The sequence below is a fragment of the Enhydra lutris genome, unplaced genomic scaffold (assembly GCF_002288905.1).
Source record: "Enhydra lutris kenyoni isolate GAN:26980312 unplaced genomic scaffold, ASM228890v2 scaffoldscaffold24, whole genome shotgun sequence".
Classification (NCBI taxonomy): domain Eukaryota; kingdom Metazoa; phylum Chordata; class Mammalia; order Carnivora; family Mustelidae; genus Enhydra; species Enhydra lutris.
The window spans coordinates 87068-112098 of NW_019154108.1; the positions used below are offsets into that span (position 1 = coordinate 87068).

The window sequence follows — 25031 nt, forward strand, 5'->3', positions numbered from 1 at the left end:
AGAGACGGGTCCTTGCTGAGAGGAGGGGAGCTGGGACCCGACTCTCCTCGGGACTCTCCTTGACCCCTCAGACTGGATGTCACCAGCCGGTGCCTGGAGGGCAGCCTGCCTGGGCCCGTCTGACCTCATCACCAGCCCCACGCGACCCTGAGATGGAGCTGAGCACCACTGCCCCCTGCTTGCTGTGGGCGTCAAGGGGGTCCCACATCCTCTGTGTGTGAAGGGGCCCGGGAGGCCCTGAGAGTGACGCCACCCATCCTGGAAAAGCCATAGCGACGGCCACCCCGGCTCCATGCAGGCAGTGAGCAGGTGTGTGTGGGTGTGCAGGAGAGATGGGTTGGAGCGTTGCCTGGGATGTCCACAGCCCGTTGCCGGTAAGAAAAACCAGATCATCCTGTGAGTTATCTGCCCAGATATCTGGGTGAGGAGCAGACCGGCTGGTGTCTGAAGAGAGCCTCCTTGTGTGCGGGCGGTGGGGGAAGACGAGGGCGGCAGGACGAGGCTGGTTTATCTGTGTCTTGGGCCGTGTACTTGCTTCTCGCCCTGGGATCCGTAGATTTGTGTCTGTTTGCATGCTCAGCCCTGGAAGGACCCTTCTTGGGTTTCCTGTGAGGACCATCTGCTCAGAACCTGGGAGCCCCCATGGCAACGGAGATCCCCCCTCCTGCCCATGCATGGGGTCTGCGTCACCCCCCAGGGTTTCCTGTGGGCCCATTAGTTCTTGAGGCTCCTGCCTCAACCTTTCCTGCTCCAGAGCCACCGCGCTCTCAAGCTGGCCACAGCCCTGAGCCTGTCCCCTTGGTATGGCAGACAGCAGCGAGATAACATGCTGATGGGCGTGAAGGAAAGAGAAGCAGAGCTGTTGTCGCTTGTAGGACCTCCCCGGTCCATAAGCTTGCAAAGAGAGCCAGAGCGGGGGTTGTGGCTTGCCCAGCTGGGCGGCAGCCCGGGGAAAACCCGGAGCTCCCCTTCCACACTGACTTCCCCGCGTTACAGTTACGCTTCTCTCAGCCTCGTGCCCTGAGACCCAGTGCGTGGGTTCTTCTTTGTTCCTGGGTTCTCACCCATGTTCTCTGTGAGGCCGAACACCCCCTCGGCCGTCTGGGCTGTGCCATGTTGCTGTCCGAGACCCTGTGAGGCCGAACACCCCCTCGGCCGTCTGGGCTGTGCCGTGTTGCTGTCCGAGACCCTGTGAGGCCGAACACCCCCTCGGCCGTCTGGGCTGTGCCGTGTTGTCCAAAGAATCATTGACCTGATAAGATAACCTGAGTGTCCCTAGTTTTCTTCATAGTCGTTTTAACATGAAAAAATAAAGAGCGAGCTAGCTCAAGGGGCCCTCGCGAGCCCCTCATTTCACAGGTGAGGAAACAGAAGGGCAGGGAGGCCGGGGAGTTCACACAGCTCCCCGGACTGCTGGGTCAGTGGCCTCCCCGCTCCAGGCCGCTCAGCTCTTGAAATAACTCATCTGGGTCTCCCCTTCTGCGGGACAGAGCATGTGTTCCCAGAAACCTAACCCCTTATTCCCACTCCCCACACCATCTGGACCCAAGCATGTTCTCTGGAGAGCTGCCCAAGCCATTCACCCACTGTAGCCCCAGAGGGTATCTGCTCCCACTTGAGACCCTGTCCCAGTCAGACTTGGACACACAGGGGCAGACACAACCCTCACACTCTGCTTAGGGGGCTTTCCTTTTATGGCCCTTCATGGTGCAGGGTCCTGGGTAAAAGGCAAGATGCTTCCCCACCCACAGAAGCCTGAAGCAAGCTTCCCTCCAGTGGCTGGTGCCGCCCCACGATCCCACTCCACATCCCCGAGACTTCCCCATGACCCCGGCCCGTGAACGGCCCTGCTGTGAGTTAGGCTGTTTGTGACTGGAGTCCAGAGTCCCATTTGAGTTAGCCTGTCTGCCATTTTGCACAATTCGGAAGACTCCCGTTTGTAAATTCCTGCACTAAGATGCAGTGCCAGCCCACCTGGTCTGCCAACTTGTCCTGCAGGGCGAGAATGAGAACGACGGGGCAGCAGTGGGTTCCCTGCCCAGCCCTTGCAATTCTGCAGTGTGAGCCGGCTGCTGACAGGCGTCCCCGAGGGGCACGCAGGGGAGTCTGCATCCCCACTAACACCTACTGCGTGGCGGTCAGTACCTTAGGCGACAGCAATGCGAGGGAAAGCTTATCCTGTGCCAGACACTGTGTGCATTACCTCCTCTGGGCTCTACAACCCAGATGATATGATATAATCCAAGGAGATAAGCCTTATTTTACCAGTGGGGAAACTGAGGCTGGACACAGTTAAGCGTCCTGCCTAAGACCACACTTCTGGTAAGAGGGAGGGTTGGACTTGAGCCTGACTGTCTGATCGAACATTAGCCCTTAGCATCCCCGTGACCCCCAAGGGCTGTTATTACCCACATCTTACAGATTCCACCATCCGTGACGGTAAAAAATCTCGGCTTGTCAGCCTTCAGATTCTGAGCTTTCTGCACCATTCCTGCTTGCTCTATCACATTCGTAAGGTAAATTTACACACAACAAAATTGAGTGTACAATGTGCAGTTCGATGTGTTGACAGCTGCTTCAGTCATGTAGCCACCAGCACAAGACACAGATCACCATCGAGAGAGAGAACATTTCCATCCCCTCTGAAGTTCCCTTGCGCCCTTTGAGATCAGTCCCCTGTCCTGACCCCCAGTCCTGGGTAATCACGATCTGTCCTTGGTCATTATAGCCTTGCCTTTTCAAAATACTTCGTAGATGGAATCACATGGTAGTGTTTTGTGTCTGACTTTTTTCCCTCGGCAAACAGCTTTCGAGATCCGTCCGTGTTGTGCGTATCCCTGGTTCTGTGCCACAGCACACAATATGTTTGTTTACCCACTCACCAGGTGACGGGCATTCGGGTGGTTTCTAGATCTGGGCCATTCAGAATTAAACTGCTCTAAGAATTTGCGTACGAGTTTTCGTCTGGACATATGCTTACCTAAGCACGGGATTGTTGGCTTGTCCAGTAGGCGCACGTTTAACTCCATGAGAGCTGCCAAAAATTCTTCTAAGTGGCTCTCCCGTCTAGCGTCGTCACCAGCGGTACGGGCGCTCCGGTTGCTCTGTGGCCTTCCCAACATTCGGTGTCGTCTGTGGTTGTGTCTTAGCCATCCTGCGGGCATGTGGTGTGCCTCTTTGCAGTTCTAATTTGCATTTACTTAATCACCACTGTGCTTATGAGCCATTCATGTATCTTTTCTGGTGAAGTGTCTGTTCAAATCCTTTGCCCATTGTTTTACTGGGTTGTCTGTTATTACCGAATTTGATGGGTAATATTTCATCCCAAAACGTGAATTCCCAAATGCTTTTCTGCTGGAGGCAGGATGGTACTGTGGTAAGGAACACAGGCTTTCGAGTAAGGTCTGCATCTGGATGCTGACCCTGCTGTTCTCATCAGCAAATCAGGGGTGATCACGAAACCCAGGTCCCAGGGATGTCGTGAGAATTGAAAGTGATGATCTTAACATACAACCTGGCATAATAAACATTCAGAAATGAGCTGCTCTATTTCAGTCGAGAAAATACGTGGCAAAGGTTACTATTACAATTAAAAACCAGTTTCTAAAGAGAAACACGTGAGCAGTGGCAGTAGGTGTGGCTAGATCAGTCGGAGTGTCGACAGCGCCGGGCTCCACAGGGACCCAAGCAGCAACCCCCACCACCGCCACGGCCGCTGCACACAGGTGTGGACTCAGGAGGCACTGCCATCCTGGAGTGCTCTCAGGTGGCACCTGGAGGGGACCCTCCCACTGTGAAGCAGCCCCAGACCCGAAGGGAGCAGCCAGAGCCAAGGGCAGAAAGAGAGCTGGGGCCATTGACCAGCCTCCGCGGGCCGAAGGCCAGACTCCCTACCCTTCCCAGTCTCCCTGTTTCAGGCCAAGGAGGCCCACACTTTTGCTCAATAAAACCCAATAGACCTTTCAAGTGAAGCCACTACACTCAGCGAGGCAGTTTTCTCTTCTCTTCTTTGAAGGTTGTGGCAAGAGGAGATACGGGCGATCATTAAGTAATTTCAGGACCCCTTGTGGCCCCATCCCAGCTAATTTGGCTCCTAGGGCAGGTAGAGCCCAGCCCATGCCTGGCACGTCTTCGAGGCACCCGAGACTGGGGACTTCTGCTTAGAACGGCCCGGGCAGCAAAGGCGTGGGGACAGCTGCGGAGTCCAGGCCAGGGCTGAGGGGTTCAGATCCACTGGGGCAGACACCTCTATTTCCACAGGGGCTTTATGCCTCCCTTTGTCTCCGTTTGCTCCTGGATGAAATGTGTCTGAAAATATCAACAGACGACACAGAGATTTGACCACTCTAGGTACAGAAATAGACACATCTTAAGAATGTTTTAGGTGTGTCATGTTTTCGGATAAATTGGGTGGTTAAAAGTGGAGACGACAGATACCCAGGGATGGGAACCTGACGTTGTGACCTATTGCCTAGGTCCAAGTGGAGACCGGGAGCTCAGACGGCTAAGTATCCGACCCGGCACGAAGATCTCCTTCTCTGCCCTCTGGTTCCTATTCCAGTGACCTGGGATGAGTCCATGAGCCTTAATGAAAATATTCAAGGAGGGGACGCCCAAAGCCAACCCTGGCTGACACTTTGTTTCCATTTTCACTTCAAGGTCCTGATCTAAATTTATCAAGCTTTCACTGTGTCAGCCTAGGGGTGCTGGCGCACCCTCATTTCTCCATTCTCTCATTTACTGGCATTCCCTGAGCACTTGCTACAGGCCAGGCATCGGGCTGGGGTGAGGACGTGAATAATACAAGGTGCCTGAGCTCAGAGACTGCGGCGAAGCAGACAGCCGTGCACAGCTGTGGGCATCGCATCAGCTCTCTGCACTCCAAGCTCCTTTCACTTCCTCAAACACCTGTTCTGGCGTCTCGGCCTTCGTGTCAGCTCTCCTGGAATGCCCTTGGACACCCCTCGCCTCCCTTCCACACACACCTGGCTGGCCTCCTTTCCCTCCAGCATCTTCTGCCCCGAGGAACAACCAGCCGGGGGTAAAAGGAAGGACGGTTGTTGAATGCACGGCCCCTCACGACCTTCCCCGAGGCTAGGACCGGCGTCCTCGGGTTCGTGTTTCAGCCCTGCGCAGGGCCCGGGGCACAAGAGGAATGGATGGGTGGATGAATGAAGGAGACCTACATGTGGTAGAACGACAGGAGGGAGCAGAGGGTCCAGCACCGCTCCCTGCCGCAGTGACCCGAGCCACAGAGCATCGGAAGGGCCCCCTGGGGTGAGTCCAGCTTCAAACCCGGAGGGAGGAGGGGGGCCGCTGTAGCAGGAAGGGCTGCAGCTGACTGGGAGGCAGGCCCGGGTCCTTGGATGACTTGTTCTAATCTTAGAAGGTATGTCTGCGCTTTCTGCCGCGGCCAAAGGACAAATGTCCCAGACCCCAGGACACACGCTGTCGCTGTCACTCCAGAAACCCCGGCAGGCACTTGGGGCGGGGCTGTCCCCAGACCCTCCTGGGCGCCCTTCCCTCCCTGGGGCCAGCCCTGCCCCTCATCCCCTCTCAGCTCACCGCTCCCGTCCTTCCCAGGCTCCCCTCTCAGGAAAGGGCACCCCTGTCCCCCAGCAGCCAGAGCCAGAGATCTGGACAAGATTCTGACTCCTCCCCATGCCACCTGGTCAGTCACCCATCCTGGTTGTAATCCTTTCTCCTGAATGGTTTTGAGTCCTGTCCCCATGTCCCTTCCCAGTTCAAGCGAGCGTCCCCCTCAGTCCGGCAGACCCCTGAAGTCAGCAGAATGCTGGGGCTCGAGCCCTGTCCTTAGTTAGGACAGCCACTGATTCCCAAGTGGGACAAATGTCACGGGCACCGCTGAGCCCTGTTCTCAGCCTCTGGAAAGTCCTCATCCTCACTCTCCTACAAGGCCAGCAGCCCCAAGCGCCCCATCCGTCCCTCACCCGTGAGCCCCTGGCCTCCCCTGGCATGTGGTAGGGACTCGTTTAGATCTTCCGAGCGGGAGAATCCACAAACTCGGCATCTTGAGGCCATTCCTTTGCCCACAGAAGGTGGGCTGTAGGCACTGTGGGTTCTCACCCACGAGCGAAAGGCTGCCACTCGCAGGGTAGGAGCTGCAGGACAGCTGGAGGCCCTCACCGCTGCCGGCGTCTGACAACCACAAGCCACCGACGGCGGACTCCCAACAGACCCTCCATCCCTGCCCCCAACCCCATCCCCAGACTTCCTTCCACCCTGGACCCTGCCCCCAGACGTCGCCGGCCTTCGACCTTCCTCGGGGGCTCATCCCCTTCCCGACCCTCCACATTCGCTCTTCCCAAGTGCACTTTCCAGCCCCCTTGGCAGATCCAGATGCAGTAAGAGGCTTGGCCCAGTGCAGCGTCGTTCAGGGCCAACTCTGTGGGCAGCCGTGGGTGTTCACGCGCTCCGTGCCCACTTTGATCCCAGGGGTGACAGCCTCCAGACCGGGCTCCCCGTCCCCAGCCTATCCGGTTCCCAGCCAGAGGAGCATCGAAATAAACCCAGCAGTTTTGCTTAAAACCTTCTGATGACTCTGCAAGGCCCTTGGAACAGGGTCCCCGCTCAGAGGCCCTCCCATTCCGGCCGCTGTGTCCCCTCCTGCCTCTTCTCCTCCCTCCCACCTCAAGCCCTGCACCAGACTCGGGGAACCCTTGTGCTTCCTGAGCTGCCCTGGCCTCCCCAGCCTTCACACATAAGGCTCCATCGGTGGGAGAAGGACCAGTCGCGCTCATCCCTCAAGCTTGGCCAGGCTGGTGCTTCCTCCTGGAAGCCTTCCCAGATGCCTCCAGCCAGCATGGGTGCCCAGGCCATGTTTCCACCCCGGCCTTCTCCAGCCACAGGGTCCTCAGCTCAATGTCACCTCTTCCCCCTACCCCTCTTCCTTCCCTCCTCCTCAGGGAGGTGCCCTGTGACCACACACAGAAGCGGAGCCCAGTGCCCCTGTCTCCGGTGAACCACTCAGGGCTTTAACAACACACCCATGCTCTGCGTTCACTTGTGTATTCATTCACTGCTGGTCCCTCCACCAAATGCGGGTTCCAGTGACGGGGGGCGCCGTGTCTTCAGCGCAGAGCGCACAGCTCGGGGGTGCTCAGCAAACCCTGGCCAGCTCCCTGTCGTCCTCCTCCGTGGCCAATGAAGTGAACTGTCACCTGTCACCTTGCAGGTCTGGTGGTCGCAAGTTTGACATGGGTCTCCTTGCACGAAGATCAAGCTGTTGGCAGGGTTGTGTTCCTTCTGGAGGCTCTGGGGGAGAGCCTGCTTCCCCGCTTTTCCCAGCTCTGAGGCTGCCTGCCTGTCCCGGCTGTGGCCCCCACTCCGCCTTCGGGGCCCCACAGCCTCACCGGCTCGCTCAGACGCTCACGCCCCTTCCAGCCCACTCTGCCACGTCTGGGAAGCCTCCGGCCTGCACTGGGACCACCCAACTCATTCAGGACAATCTCCCTGTTTTAAGGGCAGCTGATCATTCCCCTTTGCCGTGGAACCTACCGTATTCACAGGCCCCAGAGGTTGGGATGCGGACGTCTTTGGGGGCCGTTATTCTGCGTACCAAGCAGATGTGTCACACTTTAAATACTTAAAATCCCCAGTAGCCCGTAAACTCTGGGGTGCAGACAGCACCCCTCATGGCGTGTCTGTCTCCTCTCATCCGGTGTGCATCTGCCGTCAGGCGTGCAGAGCCTCACAATGGTCCCATGAGGGAGGCAAGGCAGGCCTGACTCCCACTGCACAGGGCAGGAGGCCGAAGCTTCAAGAGCCTGTGTGAGGTGACCAGAGTTCCCCAAGAAAGGGGCAGATCCGAGACCATGCTTAGGACCTGCCCAGTGTCCTGACCAGCCGGCCTCCCAGGGCGCCCTGCGTGAGGGGTGGTAACAAGCAATAACCACCACGAGGAGGAGAAGAAAAGAAGGGAAGGAGGGAGATGCCGATGACGTAAAAATACCTTCCTTCCCAGCAGCCTTCGAAGAGCAGCAGCAGATCCCTCCTGTCATCCCAGCACGGCAGGAGGGGTGGAAACACACGCCATTGTGCCATCTGCTTCCAGAGGGTTCCTCCCACGCAGCGAATCCCGTCACTCCCCCATCACGATGTTTCCTTAGCTCCCGCATGCCTGGGAGGTGAAGTCCACGCTCCCACACGCCTGGGAGGTGAAGTCCACGTTCCAGAGCGCCTGGGAGGTGAAGTCCACGTTCCAGAGCGCCGTCCCGGCAGCCCCACTTGCTTGCACACGTCCTGGGCGAGGACGCTCACGGCAGGTGTTGGCCCTGAGGGCCACCATCATCCTGTGCCCTCGTGACGACACAGGGACACGAGGGTTATCATGCTGAGTTTACAGGTAGTGAAACTGAGGCTCAGAGATATCAAGGTCTGCCCGAGGCCCCCCATGCAGCTAAGACCTGAGCACCACAGCCTGAACGAAAACCTGGACCCACCTCGCCTTTCCACCCAGACCGAACGGAACCAATTAAACTTCCCAAAGACGTATTCGTCTTCCGCACTTTGACACTTGGCACCTGCCAGTCCGTCCCCCGTGCCGGGTATGACCTCCTCCCTCCCCCCACTCCCCCCATCCCTCCTGCCAAGGTCTTATTTACCCCTCAAGGCTGCTTAAGCATCATTTCCTCCATGCAGCGTTCCCTGATTCACTCACAACCGAAGTGTCCCTTCTCTTAAGCTTCCACGGCAGTGACGTGCGTTTCCCAATCCCAGCCACGGTCTTTCTGCATTAGGGTAATTTTATTAGTCTGTTTTCAGTAAAACGAGCAGCTCCTGGAGCCCCAGGACCATGAACTTTCAACGTTGTATCCCGGCACTTAGTCAGTGTTGGGAGCGTGACAGACGCTCAGTGAATACTCTCTGAGGGAAGGCGGGACCGACCGTGAGCCGAGGGCCTCTGGTGCAGGCCCTTCGCTGGCTGCTTGACCTCAGATGCCTTCTGTCCTGCTCACAGACCTGTAAGGCACCTGACTGCGTGACCAGCCCCTCCAGGGGCAAGTTGGAGGATGCTCCCTAGAAGGGTCTGCAGCTGCGAGGCATGCTGGGAGCCTGGGAAAGCCGAACGTGAAGGAGGGGAAGTCGGGCACATGGAGACAGAGCCGGTGTCCTCCATTGGCCTCCCCACCCCCAAACCAACAAGCTCGGTTGACAGAGAATTCACGTCCCGTACAATTCGCCCATTTAAAGGTTTTCCCTGTATTCACAGAGTTGTGCAGCCATCCCTGTGGTCAGTTTCATAACATTTTGTCACCTCACCGAAAAAGATATCCCACACCCCTGAGCCCTCGCTCACCCCATGTCCTCGTCTTCCCGTCCCCCCAGCCCTGCACAACTGCGCCTCTCTAGTAACGCGCCACAGAGCAGTCTGTGACTGTGAGGGACCTGCTCTGTCTCCACAGACTTGCTTATTCCGACAACTCGTGTAAATGGAATCATGGAGCACGTGGTCCTCTGTGACTGCCCCTTCCCCGAACGAGCAGCAGCCTTCGGGGATCACCCACACTGTGCCGCGATCACTGCCGCATCCTTCGTGTGGCCAAGCAGCAGTCCGATACACAGATAGGCCACAGCCACCTGTCCGTGCGTCCGTGAGTGGCCACGGACTTGATATTTTGATCCCGCTGTTTTGATTTGACATGGAGCTTTGGACGGTTGGGGTGTGTGTGTATCCCCGATCTACGTCCTGACTGTGAGAAGCATAAAATTGTGCTTGGTTTATTGTTCTAATCGCTCATTACCGAGCACATGGGTTTCTCGGTGATGGTTTGAGCACTCAGTGATGGAGTCTGCTGGGAGCCAGCCTTGCTGGTAACGTAGCCAACCAAAACGGCTGAGGCACGATGGCTCCTCCTGAGCACCCAGGGCGGGAAGCCACAGGGAGCACATCTTCGCCAGCTGGGGGTCCCCCCGAGGTTTCAGTCACCCAAAGGGAATGGGAGAGCAGGAATAGACTAGACGAGACCCTGGACATCCCTTGGCGTATTCAGGGAGCCAGTAGCCCCATAGCCAGCATTTAGTAATAGCTAAGAGTTCCGGGAGGCTGACTTCATGCCATGCCCTGTTCTAAACATTTTACATGCATGAACTCATTAAATCCCTCCAATGACCATATATCATAAGTGCAACCATCATCATCCCCATTTTACAGATAGAAACTGAGGTGCAGTGCTCACTTGGGTAGGGTATATACTCAAAGGGGCACCTGGGTGGCTCAGTCGGTGAAGTGTCTGCCTTCGGTTTGGGTCATGACCCCAGGGTCCTGGGTTCAAGCCCGTGTCGCTTCTCCCTCTCCCTCTGCCTCTCCCCTGCTCATGCACGTTCTCTCTCTCTCTCTCTCTCTCTCTCTCTCTCTCGCTCACTCTCAAATAAATAAATCTTAAAAAAAAAAAAAAAGATAGAGAAAGAAAGAAATGGAGGCACAAAAATGGTACGTGGTCCAAGGCCACAGAACTAGTAAATGCAGAGGCGAGGCAGGATTTGAACCTGGGCCATCTGGCTCCCACCTGAGCTCCGGGCTCTACTGCGTCACAGAGAGCATGAGAATCACCAGCTGGGAACCCCTCCCAGCACAGACAGGGCTCATTCTGAATCTTGTGGGGACTCTGGGGATGCTAGCCACTTCCTGTGTCTCCGGGAAAATGATGGCATCGCCCCTAGGAAACAGGGCACCTGTTGCATATCGGGTTGGACAAGAGGCTAATGGATCTTAAGAATTCTGTTTACAAATAAGGAAGCGCAGAGTCAGCAAGACCCATGTCCAGTACGTTTGAGAGCCAAGACTAGAACCCAGATTTGACTCCGAATGAGTTGTTCTTTCCACTTCTGTCAAGCAGTCCCTGTGCCTCCCCAGCTCCACCAGACTCAAAATAAAGGTGTTTTCCTTATGCTTGTCCGACAGGCGATGGGTTTGATAAAGAAAGTGAAGATACCTTATCTCCCAAATTACATTTATAAGGTCCTATCACTAGAATGGCACTTGGGATGAACATCTCTGCCTCCCCTCTCTGTTGTCTTCTCTGTTGTCCCTGCGGTGACCTGGGAATGCGCCTGGACCCTAACCCAGCCCGTGCCACCACCACTAACCCAGCTGAGCCCGCCTGGATGACCCACCACTCCCCCAAGGCCATGGGCTACACTGATTCTAAGACCACTAATGCGTCCGTCATGTGTCCCACTGACTGAGGGCTGCTCAACCTTGTCCACACTCCCGGTCTGCCATCACCTCCTGGGAGGAGACTCTCAGAGGCCAAGCACCTACTATTTTCAAATCCTTAAAGCCCACAGATGGGCAGATATGGGATATTTGGGACTTTGGGGGCTTATGTGAAATCTGGTCAGCATTCACACACACATTCCTGTCCCTGTGCCTCATCTTGTTTCCGGTCTTCCCCTTGCCCACCTCCTCCAGAAAGGGCCGTGTGCCCTCTGAGGGCCACCACGGTCATCCCAGTGCCTGCTGCGGGGTCTGGAGATGCTCAAGAAATAAGGAAGGAGGGTCTCAATAGCACGGGGGACGGACACGAGGTTTTCTCTGTCCGGTGACATTGCAGTGTTCTTACCCTCTGTCACCTGAGCCACAGGGCTCTTCTGGCCCCGACCCATCCCATCTGCAGGAAGATGTCTGCCAGGCCCCTCCTTAGCGAATGACAGCCAACCCGGCATTCGTAAGGAGATGGCCCAGAGTTCAGTCTGGGACCCTTTCTTTGCCCTATTCTGTGTATCCTCTGATTTTATCTAGTCTTGTGACTGTGAATACAGTCTAACGAGTGACTTTCCCAGTTTCGTGTCCAGCCTGGACCCCTCCTCTGAGCTCTGGACGTGGTTGTATTCTGTTCCCTTCTGCCGCGTCTCCAGTTGGACGTCTACGAACATTTCAGACGCTCATGACCGAGAAAGAACTGTTCATCCCTCGTCTGCCCTCACTCACGGTTCTCATCCCAGCAAGCCTGCCCCAGCGCAGGAAAAAATCCCGCCGCCTCCCACGGTCCGAATCAGGCTCCCGGGAGTCGCCCTCAGCTGCTGCCTTCCCTTGCTCCCCAGACCCAGGGCGTCCGTCTCTCCACGCTGTCCTGCCCCCAGACAAGCCCTTCTGCCCCTGCAAGCCTGGCCACTCCACCACTGGCGCTCAGCGGGGCCACCTGCAGAAGCCCCTCCTGGGCTCTCCACTTCCACCCCACCCGCCCTCCACAGACAGCCTCTTGTGGGGGGCCCAGCTCCCAGCTCTCCTTGAAACCCTCCAGATGGTGTGCTGTGAGACGGCCTCCCACAGCAGCCCCCAGGCCGCCTCGCATCCTTACCTTCCTCGCCTCATGGACGCACCGTGTCTCTGTCCTGCTTGTCCCTCTGGCCCTCAGCCTTTGTTTCTGTCTGTGCTGTCCGCTCGGGAGAGTTTTCCTCCCATCTCGTCCCCAGCTGGGATTTAACTCGGATAACGCCTCCTCGTACATGTCTTCCCCCACCCCCAGAGATAACGTTTTCTCTCTTCTTAAGCACTCAGCAAGTCATCTTATCTACCTGTGTATGTGCTTGTAGTTTGTGTCCGCCTTGGAACAGCAAACCCTTACAGGTGAGGGCTCCGTCTTGTTTACTGTTATACCCCAGGGCCTAGAACCATAGATGTTTATTGGTGATATTATTGGATATAATTGGATATATTGGATAATACTGGATATATTAATGACTGAGTAAGAGAACCCTTCCCAGAAAGGTCTAGAGTTACTTAGCACGTTGTTCTGGAAAGAGCTGGAGCTTTGGTATCTAGGGAAGTCCGGTGCTGGCTCTTACTGACTTGAATAGCAAGTTACTCAGCAACTTGGGGTAGTTTCTTCTCCTGGAAGAGGGGCTGTGAGAGTTACTGCGAGTGTCCCGAGTGCTGTAAGGACAGAGCTCCCCACACAGCAGGTGTCCTGAGCACGGAGGTAAGTCATACGGGCCTTCCTGGTTCCCGGCCCCGCGCCATTTGCATCGTCCCAGGATGGGAATGGCTGGACGCTGGGTGAGTCGAAGAGTCAGGGATAAGGGAGGGATGTGAAGGAAGACTCTGGAACCGTTGTGGCATCCCGGAGAGTTGGTCTGTAGATCTTTTGAAGTGAGTGTGTAAGTATGATCATTTTGGAAGAATGTGAATCCCTTAAAGGACTGTGTTAAGATCCATCATCATTCTAGAAGAGCAAAGAAGGAAACGCTTCATATTTTCAAGGCTCTGGTCATCTGTGCTGTCTCTGGCGAGCAAGAGAACCTTCCTTTTAGCCAAGAACAGGGGCTCCTCAGCCCCCGAGCTGGTGCTCTCCTCGTTTCTCTCCCTCACTGTGGACGGAGAGGCCTCCCTCGGTGCCTTGTTTCCCTAATGCAGGGCCCAGACGGTGTCAGGTACTTGGGTCTTGGACAGAAGAAGACGATGGAGAAACGGGCAGGGCCAGGAGGGAGGCAGAGCCCGACTCGGGCCAAGCACGAAGGTTCCGCTGTGTGCATGGTCGTGTTTACACAACACGGCAACGGCTTGGGGGAAGTTCCACGCCATCCAGACACAGGGACTCCTCAGTTCTCAGAAGAAAGTCCCATAGAAAAGGAAAGTAAACACCAGAGGTGATTTTTTTTTTCTAGCCTCAGCAAAGTCAGACAGGAACCACAGGAGCGGTTTCCAAGCTGGCTGGCAGAGCCAGGCTGATCGGTGGAGGGAGGGCTCGGTGAGCCAGAGCTGGGCCCAGGACGCTGGCGCAGAGATACGACAGTCGGGAAGGACGGGTGTCAGCTAAAGTGGGACACAAGGAGATGAGTCCAGAAAACAGACTGAAGACCTAGAGACTGACCCAAGAAGAAAGGACCCGCTGGTATCTCAGCGGTGACTCAGACCTGGTCTGGATGCAGCTGGGGAGAGCCTGTGACTGGCCAGGTCCCAAGGGGGTCAGTCAGGGTATCGGCGACTCTGGGTGCAGGTATGGCCCTGACGCTGCCGGGGGCCGGGGGGGCGGAAAGCCCCCTCCGACAAGGACTTTCTGCACACTGGGCTCTGTGTTAAATGCCTTGTGGACATATTAGGGACAGAGAAAGAACTCTTAGTCCCAGGGAGGTCGCAGGGACCCCAGGAAAGTCTGGGACTAGGCAGGGACCCTGACATCCTTCTCAGTCCAGGTGGGCGCATGGCCTTCCCGAAGCAGCCTCGGGACCAGGAGAGAAAGCTGGAGAAGTCCCTCGCTAACCTGGAGCCTGCGTGGTGCCCCTTTGAGCCACTGGAGGAGGTTAGCAGCTCTAGCTACGAGAACCACGAGGCAGAGACCCAGGCAGAGCCTCGAGGAGGCTGAGCTGTCAGCTCCTGTCCATTTGCAAGGCCACACTTCTCCTGCCGCACCAGTGCGACCCAGTGGCCAACAAGTTTCGCTTCTTACAGAGCATTTCCCAGTTTCCCAAGCGCCTTCACAAATCATGCTGCCTGACTGACATCCGTTGTTGGATTATCAGCTGCTGGAGGAAAGGGTCTCAGAGATCATCCTCTTGGGTCCCGCTGTGTGACTCTGGCTAAGTTACTTGCCCTCTCTGGGTGTCACTGCTGCAGCTGAGAGCCTGGACTCTGGAGAGGGGCTGGTGGCGAGTGGATTTTCCAGGCTTCAACAAGCTCTGGAACCCTCGGACGTTCTAATGGAGAACCATTCACTGGGCTCCAGGGAAACAAACTCAGATGTATTATAATCTTTCCTTCAACCCAGCTTGTAAGCCCTAAATGCTTTCCAGAAGCCTCATAGCACTTCTCTGAGCTCCTTGCCAAGCCCTGTTTTGAGACAAGGAAGTTAGGGGGAGTTTCTGAGTCCCATACAGCTCTATTTTTGTCTGGAATGTGCCTTCCTGCTCACCCGCCACCGGTGCCTTGTGAGCAGAGGCAGAGTGTGTGGTCAGCGGGGCCCAAGCAGTGAATAGCAGCCGACGGAGAAACGATCTGTTACATGTGTGGGGAGTCGGGCAGAGGCGCAGACCAGCCGGCCCAGCGTCTTTGCCAGGGGGCTCTAGTCATCGAATCCGGGCCAAAACCTCTCCATAGGACCCGAAGGACAAGACGCTGGCCTGTGATCCCTCCTGGCATGGCAGGTGGGAGCCCCGGGAGCTCCTCAGCTGGGCCTGGCTTGGGGAGGGGGTGCTCAGTCTCCCCCGCTGGCTTCCCGAATGGAGGTGAACCCTTCCACATCCGCATGCGAGGTCAGCATGGGGTGTTTAGGCTGGGCTTGACCTTGAATTACAGCAGGAAAGAGCAAAGACGAGCTCGTCTTTCCTCCGGGACAGCCTGTTCTCAGACCCGCGAAGGTCTGTGTTCCGGCCACTCCTCTCCATCTCTAAACAAAGGCGTCTTCACAGGCCTCAGCCCTGATCACTGAAGTTCACAAGAGGTTAGTGGGGCTTGGGGCTTGCCTTACCCCTGACCCCAGGCAGGGTCTAGCATGACCAGTGACATTTACTGTGGAGGGAGCACCCAAACAAGAAAGGTTGGACACACCTCTAGCACAAAAATGAGGGCCTAGGAAGTGCATATGCGTGCGTGTGTTGGCACGTGCATAAGCGTGCATGAACGTGAGTGCGTGTGTGTGATGTACACGGACACAGGCCTTATCTCTGTGGGCCACGAGCCCCGTGCAGAGACCAAGGTGGGCTTTCTCAGACTAGCTGCTGCCCAAATCCCAGTTTCAGGCTAGACGCAAGGAGGGGGAAGTCACAGGGGGTGTCTGCAGCCATCACCATCATCCCCAAAGCAAAAGCCTGATGCCTCTAGGACTGGACATTTAAGAAAATACTGTAGCCAGGTGGTTACGTAGGCCACACGCCCCACAGCAGAAGTGGGGTGGCCATGTACAGCCCTCGCTGACTCCCCAAGTGTGTCTCGGTGACAAGTGCCGCATGGACGCCAACAGTGTCCAGGGCACGTTGGTCGCGTCAGGAAGCCTGGAGGCACCTGGAGGGAGTCCCAATGACCTGCGCGGGAGGCCACGCAAGCCTGCGCACGCCTGTTGCCAACTTGGGGAACCCTAACTTGCAGGTGGCTCGTTCGGCGAAAAGGAGCAGAAGGAAAGACTGGGATGAGCCGCTCTCGGGAGGGACGCGGTGGAGAGCAGAAGGGCTCTGGCAACGATCCCATTGCTGGTCATAATGACAAGCCTTCCAGAGACCTTCATGGTGTGCCCAGCTGGCCTTGGCACTCTAGACAGTGAATCATTTAATCTGCGGAAAGGTGCAGAAAGGGCGAGCCACTGGCCCAGCTCGCCGAGCTCGTAGGAGATGGGAGAAGGCAGGGCCTGAACCGGGGGTCTGGCTCCCTTCTGCTCGCAAAGTGCCCATCAGACTATTTCCTGATTAATTCAACAAAGAGGTACCGAATGCTTCTTTGTCCAAGGCACTCACTTAAGGAGAGAAGCCAAGACCTATATCCATGGTCAGAGTTCAGTAAAGGACACCTGCTTACCCTGTTCCCTACACTTAAAGCCCTTCTTTCCAACGTGTTGGCCACTCCCCATTTCTGAAGGCCTCTTCTGACCAAGGGTAGGAGAGCCCTGTGCCATCTCTACAGACCCCTCTCCAGTCTGGGTCTTTGCAGAATGAGGAACACAAGGCTTGTGCTACTTCGCAGACCCCTGGGTGCCCCTTTGGGACAGGACCCAGTTTTATTCCTCTCCAGACCCCCGGAGCCACACCCAGGGCCGAGCGGGCCACCACTATGCACTAAACGCCCTTGAGTGGAGGTTCAGGATGCTACTGAAATGGGTCGTTGTCACAGCTTCCCTGCTCGAGGCCACAGCACAGCGCCCAGCGTGGCCCCCAGGAGCAAAGAGGAGAGAGCCAAGCGCACATCTGCCCGTTAACTTTCGCTTCCCCTTGGTTTGCCAGGAGAGACCGGCAGAGGCCAGGGCCAACGTGGATGACTCAGCGCCCCCCTCCGTGGCCCAGCTGGCTGGGCGGTTCAGGGAGCAGGCAGCCGCTGCAAAGGAGGTGAGTCGGAAGGCTTCTGAGCCCCTCTTCTGGGAGGGGGGCTGGAGGAAGGGGAAGTCTGGGTCAGGCCCAGAGGAGAGGGAGGGAGGAGGCTCCATAATTACCAAATTAGGAAGAGAAGCCCGAGAGGGGTCCCTCTGAATGTGAGGGGTGTGGCCAGGCAGCTGGGCCTGGGCAGAATCTTTCCCCACTCAAGTGAAGCTTCCCACCAGCCGGGAGTTGGGTCGGGGGGTCCTGGAAACATGGGAGCCTGGCTTCGTTTCCATCTTGGTCATGTACTGTGGGGGATTTGGATCCTGCCTGGCCATGCCAGGCCTGGACAGGTTCAGAATACGGAGGTGCCCCATGCTCAGCTCCCACCCCCGCGTCCAGGAGTCAGGAGCACGGTGAGAAAGGGGCAGATTCTGAGTTGAGAATTGAAGAGGAAGAGAAAACTTTTCAGGGACGTGCATTCTGATGGGAGGCCAGGGATCGGGAAGGACAGGGATCCAGGGACCACCAGACCCCAGGGGAATCCAGCTGGAGGGCACAGTGTGAAAAGGGTTGTTGCGATGCTGGAAAGAGTTGGGCTAGATTGTCCTGAGTCACTCGGTGTGCAGAGCTCAGCGGGAATGACAGGAAGGAGAGGCGCCCCGGGGAGGGCCATGGCCCCTTGGGGCAAACAAGGGTGCAGCGATCATTCTTCTTTAGGTGCCATGTTTTGTGCTTTGGTTTTCCCATCTGAAACATCGATCTTCAGTTTCTAGAGAGTATCGCGATGTCACGAAGGGTGAGGAAGGTAGTGGTGATAGAAGGTGCCAGCAGCACTTGGAGACCGGAAGCAGGTGTTACTTTGAGAGGCTGTTTCAGGCCAGTGAGTCCCGAAGCAGACAGGGTACTCCAGCAGAACAGGACCAGGAGCCCGGAAGTCAGAAGGGGCAGACCATGGAAAAGAATCAGCTCATACAGCTAACGGACAGTCTTTATTAAAGACATGCACCCCCTCCCTCCATCTTCTCTCTCCGGACATCCCTGAACATTCCTAAAACCAGCTTCCACTTCCTCCTCTTCCTCCTTGTTGCCTGATTAGCTCTCTCTCTTTTTCTCTCTGTGTGTCTGTCTGTCCCCCTGCCTCCAGACACCAGCCTGTAAACCAACGAGAAGGAAACCGCCCTGCTCCCTTCCCCTGTTCCCCCCCAAGGTAGAGCTGGGCCAGAACGGTGAGGAGGTAAGTGTCATGCCAGGGCTCGGGGATGCTGGTTATGGATCTGCTTTCTCCTTCTAGAGGAGAAACACACACATGTAGACCTTGAAACCTGTGCAGGGAGTTTCTCCCGTCCAGTTTCAGGGATGAAGTTCCTCTTCTTAATGCTCCCAGCATCCTTGATTCAGACACCCAGGTTCCTTTCCACTCCTCCTCATGGAGGCTCCTTTAGGATTTGTCTAGACTTGGAGCACTGTTTTCCAAGCCGGAGAATTTCAACAAAGAGAACAAATGGGTCATACAGTATTACCACGCCAGCCTCCGGAGTCACCGAGCTTAGGTTTCAGTCCAGGTCCGACTTTTATGATCTTCCTTGCGCAGAAGTCACCTGGAAAGAGGCTGCACTTGCGTAAGGCAGGGTTGCCTCGTGAGACCGAGTACCGTGGTTTCGCACTACTCTTGTAAAGACTGGCTACTGCTCTGGGTCCCTGGAAGAAAATCAGAGTATACAGAGGCCTCGTCGCCCTGACATATAAATAACCAGCATTACCAACAGAAGACGGGCGCTGGTATCACAGATCTAGCCAGCAGTAGATTCCCAGACTCGGTATGTACCTGCCCTTATTTATCTCATCGTAGCTGTAAGAGTGACTTCTCTGTGCCCCCTCCCAGAGCCCAAAAACCTTCATGGTGGCCACACCACGGTCCCCGAGAAACGAGCTTGCATGTTCTCTCATCCAGCCTGGGAGACCCACCCCGAGAGGGAGCAAGGAAGCCAAACACAGCTCAGTTCCCACATCTCACCTCAGCCACCTCTCTCCTTCCCTTCTGGGGACCAGCAACTTGATAATAGACACGAGCTGCCCGTGTGACCTTGAGCGCCTATGGTAGTGAACGTGTGGAGGACAGAGTTTCAAACCATTCCCACCCAAGGCTTACAGGCGGAAGCCCGTCAGAGAAAGCGGAAATGCATTGCTGCTGCTGGTCAAGGAGGGGTGGGGGCATCTAGAGGTTACTGCTCTGAGGTTGCTCCCCCAGGCCCTGAACAAGGGTCTCTTTCTGGAATGGGAACCCCAAGAAACGCAGTTTTTAAAAACTGAGGATTTTTGGAATTTCTTCAAACACCAACATTATGATTCTGTGGCCTCAAGGAGTTACTAGCCAGTGCTATGACCAGATACATGCCAACGACTTCTCTTTACGGAGGGTCAGCTTCTCCTGGTGACTCTCAGCCCCTGGGCTTGGTGTCTGTGGCCGTGGCCCTTAGGAGCCTACCCTGAGGCTGCCCCCCATGACCCGGGCTCGGCCCTGGAGAAGCCCCTGTCTTGCACTGAGCCTGTTTCCTTATTTGTGAAACGGGACACGAACACTAACCAGACAGATGACAGGGGCTGGACGGGGACGTTTTATTCCCTGGAATAAAAGCAGAGCGAGTCAGGTTAGTTCAGCGGCTCTGGGAGAAACGGTCTCCAGGTTCACCCCCGGGACCGCCCAGCAGAGAGACGGCCTCTAAGAGCCGAGGGCTGGATGAGTCGGAGGGCGGAGTTTAGAAGGACAACCTTGCCTGACGTGGCCGGCTGCTTGCACGAACGTAGGAAGGACATTGCTTCCAGGACCAATGACGTCTTGTCACCTGGGTGATCAGGTGGAAATAAAAAGAACCAGCCGCTTTGGCTGGCCAGGCTGGAGGGAGGCTGCTGCCTGCAGGAACCCGAGTTCCCGAAGCCTGGGGGGGTGGGGCTCGAGGGAGGGCCCCAGTCAGGACATGCTCAGGGCGGGCAGGGTCTCCCCAGCGCTCCGTCTTTGCTGCCCGTCCAACCACAAGGCTAGTCGGTCAACCCTCTACCAGAGAAAGGCTGAAAAGCTCTCCCAGCTGAAAGATCAGCTTCACAATTTCCAGACCTTCGAGGAACATCACACATAGACATACATACTTCCGTTCAGAGCCTGAGCGAGTTTCCCTCCGGGGACGACGGAGGCCCCGCCAAGGCCGGGAGCCCCGTGTTAGACGGCGGGGAGAATGCTGTCCCCTGCTGTCGTGTCCGGGAACTGCACTGGCTGTTGCACCCAAGTCTTCCCAGTCTGCGGCCCACGTCAAATGACCGCGGGCTGGGAGCCTGGGCTGGGTTCCCAGCCCGGTCCTACAGCACAGGGGCTGCTGTTATCCAAAGTCCCCTCTCTAAGGAAGATAGTGGTCGCCCAGGGAAGAGAAGTTTCTGATACAACATAAAGTGAGCTTTGTCAGCAAAACCCTTGCTGCGGTTCCCAAAACAGTATCTTCAGAAACAACAGCTCCTGTGAAATTTCACAGTAAAGCCCAGAAATTAAAACCAACTGATTTGGGGCTGGAAGCTCTTTGCACTCATCAGGGACACGTGGCTCCTTGCACGGCTGCTCTGGGAATGTCTGACAGGGTAAACTTGTGGGACCAAAGGCACCTTCTTGGCACTGGAGGTGTCCTTAGAATCATTGTTTTCTTAAAGATTTTATTATGTATTTGACAGAGAGGACATGAGCAGGGGCAGAGGGAGAAGCAGATTCCCTGCTGAGTGGAAGCCCCCAATGTCGGGCTCCATCCCAGGACCCCAGGATCACGACCTGAGCCAAAGGTGGACATTTAACCAACTGAGGCACCCAGGCGCCCCTAGAATCATTTATTCTAACCTGCCTGCCTGGGTCTTGGTTATCAGGCTGAGGCCAGGGCACCCGACTGTCAAAAGCCGAGTCCCAGCTGGAAACTGAACCAGCTCAGCCCCTCTCTCTCAATGTGGGACCTTAAAAAGGTCACAAGGAGTTTGCCTGAGTAAGTCTTCCTCCTTCCATCACTACCGTACAATTATCCTGTTAATAAATACCTTGGACTCCCTCCAAGAGATGGGCGCCACTCCTCTTTTTATGATGCAGGTAAACTAGCACGCGGGGGCAGGAAACACATGTGGGGTCTCCAAACTGTGGACGAGTCCGAATCCCGCCCCGGCCTCTGCTAAACCACACGACGCCACTGCCGTCACCATCACGTCACTGTCTTCACTCCAAGTTGGGACCCATATATCAGGGGACCGAGACTCAAGTGACAGGGATTTGACACAAAACAAGGAGTCCATTTTTTAGACAAAATAAACTACAGACAAGATTCCTGAAGTACGTTCATCACAAAAATATCTCCAACTGGCAGAAAGTTTGTACGGTTTTCTATGTATGTATCAGCCACTGGCTGCTTCTGGAGGCCAGACACCAAGTCACACTCATCCTCCTAGAACCAGTGCGATGCCCGAAGGCGGCAGGGATCAGCGTCTTCTTAATCAGGATGAAGCGTCAATGTTCTGGAGAACGATGATTGATAATTAACACACGGGTCAGATTTTTCCAAAAATATCATTAGTTCAAGGGAGAGATTTCAGTTGTGCCTCTGTGACGTTTCAGCTTTGGTCTGTAGTTGTGGTTTTGTTTATGCAAACAGAACAAATGGTCATTTTGCCCTTTCTCTTCGGAATTCCCTCCCTGTGGGCTCACGTTGTTGAAGGTCATGAGGTGAGGCTCTCGTGCCTTCCGACGGAGTCTGTTCTCGCTTCATGACCTTGAGGTCTTCCTTCCTGGGGCAGGAGGCCTCTTATGTTTCGGACGTCTGTCCTGCCAGCTCTGACTCACAGATGCAAGTGGTCTTGTTGGCTGTGAGATGGGGGGCATGTGGAGGGGAGCCTAGGCTGGCACGGGCCCGGGCGTGGTAAGTGCGGAGCTGAGGCTCAGTGGGGAAGTGCTGAAACCAGCCTCTGCCCCCGCTCTTCCACCTGTGCCTCGCAAGCTCCGCCGGAACACCACCTCCCTGCACCTCGCTCATTTGGTTGTTTTGGTCCGTTTGCTCTGTAGAAATCACCGCCCAGTGCAAGCCACCCTCCTAAAATCAAGGTGAAGAGCTCGCCTCTGATCGAGAAGCTTCAGGTAAGCGCGGAATGGTTCCCCGTGGCTACTCTGATGCCCCCTCATCTCTTATCCGACACCCGGATGCCTCTGGGGCTCCTGAGGGTAGGACCTGCCATCACCTGAAGACTTGATCTCTGCTAACCAGCTACAAAGGATGAGGATGTCTCGGTACAAAGGGCCAAACTAAAGATCCCACCAAGCACGAGCTCCTGTACTTAACAGCTAATGGTTGGTGGCTAACGGGGTGGTCCAAAAGTCTAGAAAAAGACATGATAGTGCAGAAACGCTCCAGGACTAGCCAAGTCCTCTCCCCCAAAGCCTGAATGTCCCCACAAACCATTTCAGTCTCACACAGAATGGAAACTCAGCGGCTGGGCGTTGCATGGATTTGCCCGAATCTGTCGTTAGGAAAGCCTGCCTCCCCGATCACCTTGTGAGCACAGAGCCCTCACTACCGTGCCCACAGCTGGCCGGCTGTCCTGGGGGTGTAAATGAACGTGCAGCACTGAACTTGAGCTCGCGGTCTTTTGGGGGAGACAAGACGTCCACGCATGATACAACAGAAGACATACAGATCTACGTTGTGTTAGCCGCCCAATTCCTGCTGCTCCAGATCGGGGTTTCTCTACCTGGCAACACGGGGCGGGGTCATGTTGTGGCAGGGCACTGCCTTGTGCATTCCAAGATGCTTAACAGCATCCCTGGTCCCTACCCGCTAGAGGCACCAGCACTTGTGACAATGGGAACCATCTCTAGGCAGTAGCAGATGTCTCCCGGGACACCCTCCCCATCCCAGGTCAGAACACGGCTCTGGAACTTTAGAGCAAGAGAAGACTAGAGTGGGCAGGAGTAGTAATGAAGGCTTTATGAAATGCCTAGACCCTGAGTTGGTTCTCAAGGATGGGAGGCTGGAAAGGAAGGAGGAAGGTGCTCCCGTTGTGGGAGCGGCACGAGCTAAAGCTAAGAGGAAGGTTGGCATCGGTCTCGGCCAGGCCTGTGGAGGCTGCCCGGCTTTCACCACGGTCTCTGCTTGGGCACCCAGGAGAGCAGCCAGGCCCTCGTGCTCCACACCCTCCGGTCCAGGCCCATCTGGGAAAACCAGCTCATCAGCCTCACTCCAAAGCCGTTATGAGGGGTGTGTCGAGAGGAGTAGCCACAGCTCCTGCCTCCACCTCTGGGAGAGCCCGGGATTTGGCCCCCCGCCTGGTTTGGGGTTAAGCAAAGCATCTCCAGTTTCTGGCCGTGAGCCTACCCTGCGCAGGGTGTGAGGGGGCTCCCCTGACGTTGAATTCCTACCGGGAAGCCCCGATTGCATTCCAGCTCCAAGGGAGGAGTGGGAGCCACCTGCCACGCAGGAGGCTGCTGGGGTCCCATGTACATGAGGAGGATCTCAGAAGGGTCTCCAGATGTGCACCCCGCCCCCGAGTACAGGGTAGCCCAGGACCGGCACCCTTGCCTCCCCGCCCCCATCCGAGTGCCAGAAATTTGTTCCCATGGGCTCTGTGCCCCGCAGGGTTGTTCTCCTTCCCTTCCCTTCCCCATCATTAAGGAGTCTCTCTGGGAAGCCCAGCAACTGAGAATAAGACTGTGATTGCTAATCATTCCACCTCATTAAGAATGTCAGCAACAGGATGACAATTTGGCCAGATCCCATAGGAGCCTTATTTTGTTAGAAAGGGGAGGGGGCAGGGGGAGCCAAAAACTAAGAAATGCATCATCCGCTAGACTTTTCACCCAAATATTCTATTAGATGAGTACGAAGTATGAATTTTCCTCCTGGGAGTAGTCCATAATTCAAAGTTCAAGTTTCCTGCTGGCCAGCGAGATGTATTTTATTTGCAAGCAGTCTTAGAGAGGGAACTTCCCAGCTTGAATTTGGGCGGGGAGGGAGACCTCAAAGCTCTAACGCCCAGCCCTGAAGCCCTGTCACCAGGCCTGCCCCTTGGTACTCATTGCATGCTGCTTTCGGGCATGGCTTGGGCTCACAGCGTTGCTGTGTAACTTTTCTATTTTTCATTCTTACCAGGGCTCAGCCTTGTCCGTGTTATAAGTTCTTTCTTCAAATCACAGTCGAACATACTGACACTTGCCTAAACATGAGTAACTCTGTGTAGTCTGCGGGTCCTAAAGCACACACGGGGGTTCTCCAAGCCAACAGAGCTCTGGCAGGAGGAAGGGGGCACCCGCACAGCTCTGGAGGGAGGGGGCTGGGGGTGGTGTGTGAGCGGGTGGTGGAAGGAGACAGTGCCAGGGACCAGATCATAGAGGACTCTGGCGGGCAGGCTAACCGGTTTGGACAAAGAAAGAACCTGAGACTCCGGCTACTTACTGGACTCACTGTGGAGATCAGACAGCTGTTAGGAGAAAGATCCGAGTTTCGCAGACCTCTCTGTCTGTGTGGAGAGCTTCCCCTGAGCCATCTGTCCCCTCCCTGTGAGGCCTCCCTGCTGTCTGCTGGTCTGGAAGACGTCTGTACAGGGTTTGAGGACCCAGAAGGTGACGGAGCTAGGAGGAGTGCCCGTTGTGCGGACCACAGGCCACACAGCCATCGGGCACCACGGCCTTCTCCACAGCCGTGGGATGGAGCTGGGCCTCCCTGCCCCCTCCGCCAGCCCAACTCCTGGCTCCCTGAGGCCTCAGTTCCCTTTAGGTCACCTTCCCTCGTGTTGCCTCCGGATTCATCTGAGTCTGGTTTTCCCTGCCCCGCGATGGCCCCAGGGGCGCCCACACTGGTGTCTGGTCCATGGGCCCCTTCTCAGAAGGGCTGGGCCGCCTGCCGTGTGCACCCCTCTGCCCATCTACCAGCAAGCCTTGAGGGACAAGCCGGCCTGGCTTGAATCCCAGGGCAGGCTCTGCGGCCACTTTCCTGATGGACACAAGGAGAACAAAATGGACCGTGTAGGGCTGCTGTGTGCCAGCAAATAGTCAGTGTTCA

General features: G+C 56.1%; 1 protein-coding gene across 4 annotated transcripts in view; it reads left to right on the forward strand.

Moving 5' to 3' along the window:
* LOC111150665 (RCSD domain containing 1) overlaps positions 1 to 25031 on the forward strand; it is a 61783-nt gene that overhangs the window by 30053 nt on the left and 6699 nt on the right. For 2 of the 4 annotated variants that reach the window (XM_022508183.1, XM_022508182.1), the window contains exons 2-4: positions 16891 to 16992; positions 18110 to 18199; positions 22043 to 22114. In XM_022508183.1, the coding sequence (XP_022363891.1) occupies positions 16891 to 16992; positions 18110 to 18199; positions 22043 to 22114 (264 nt within the window). Of the gene's footprint in view, positions 1 to 12526; positions 16993 to 18109; positions 18200 to 22042; positions 22115 to 25031 lie in introns of those variants that run through there. The other 2 variants (XM_022508181.1, XM_022508180.1) reach the window with 2 other exon arrangements.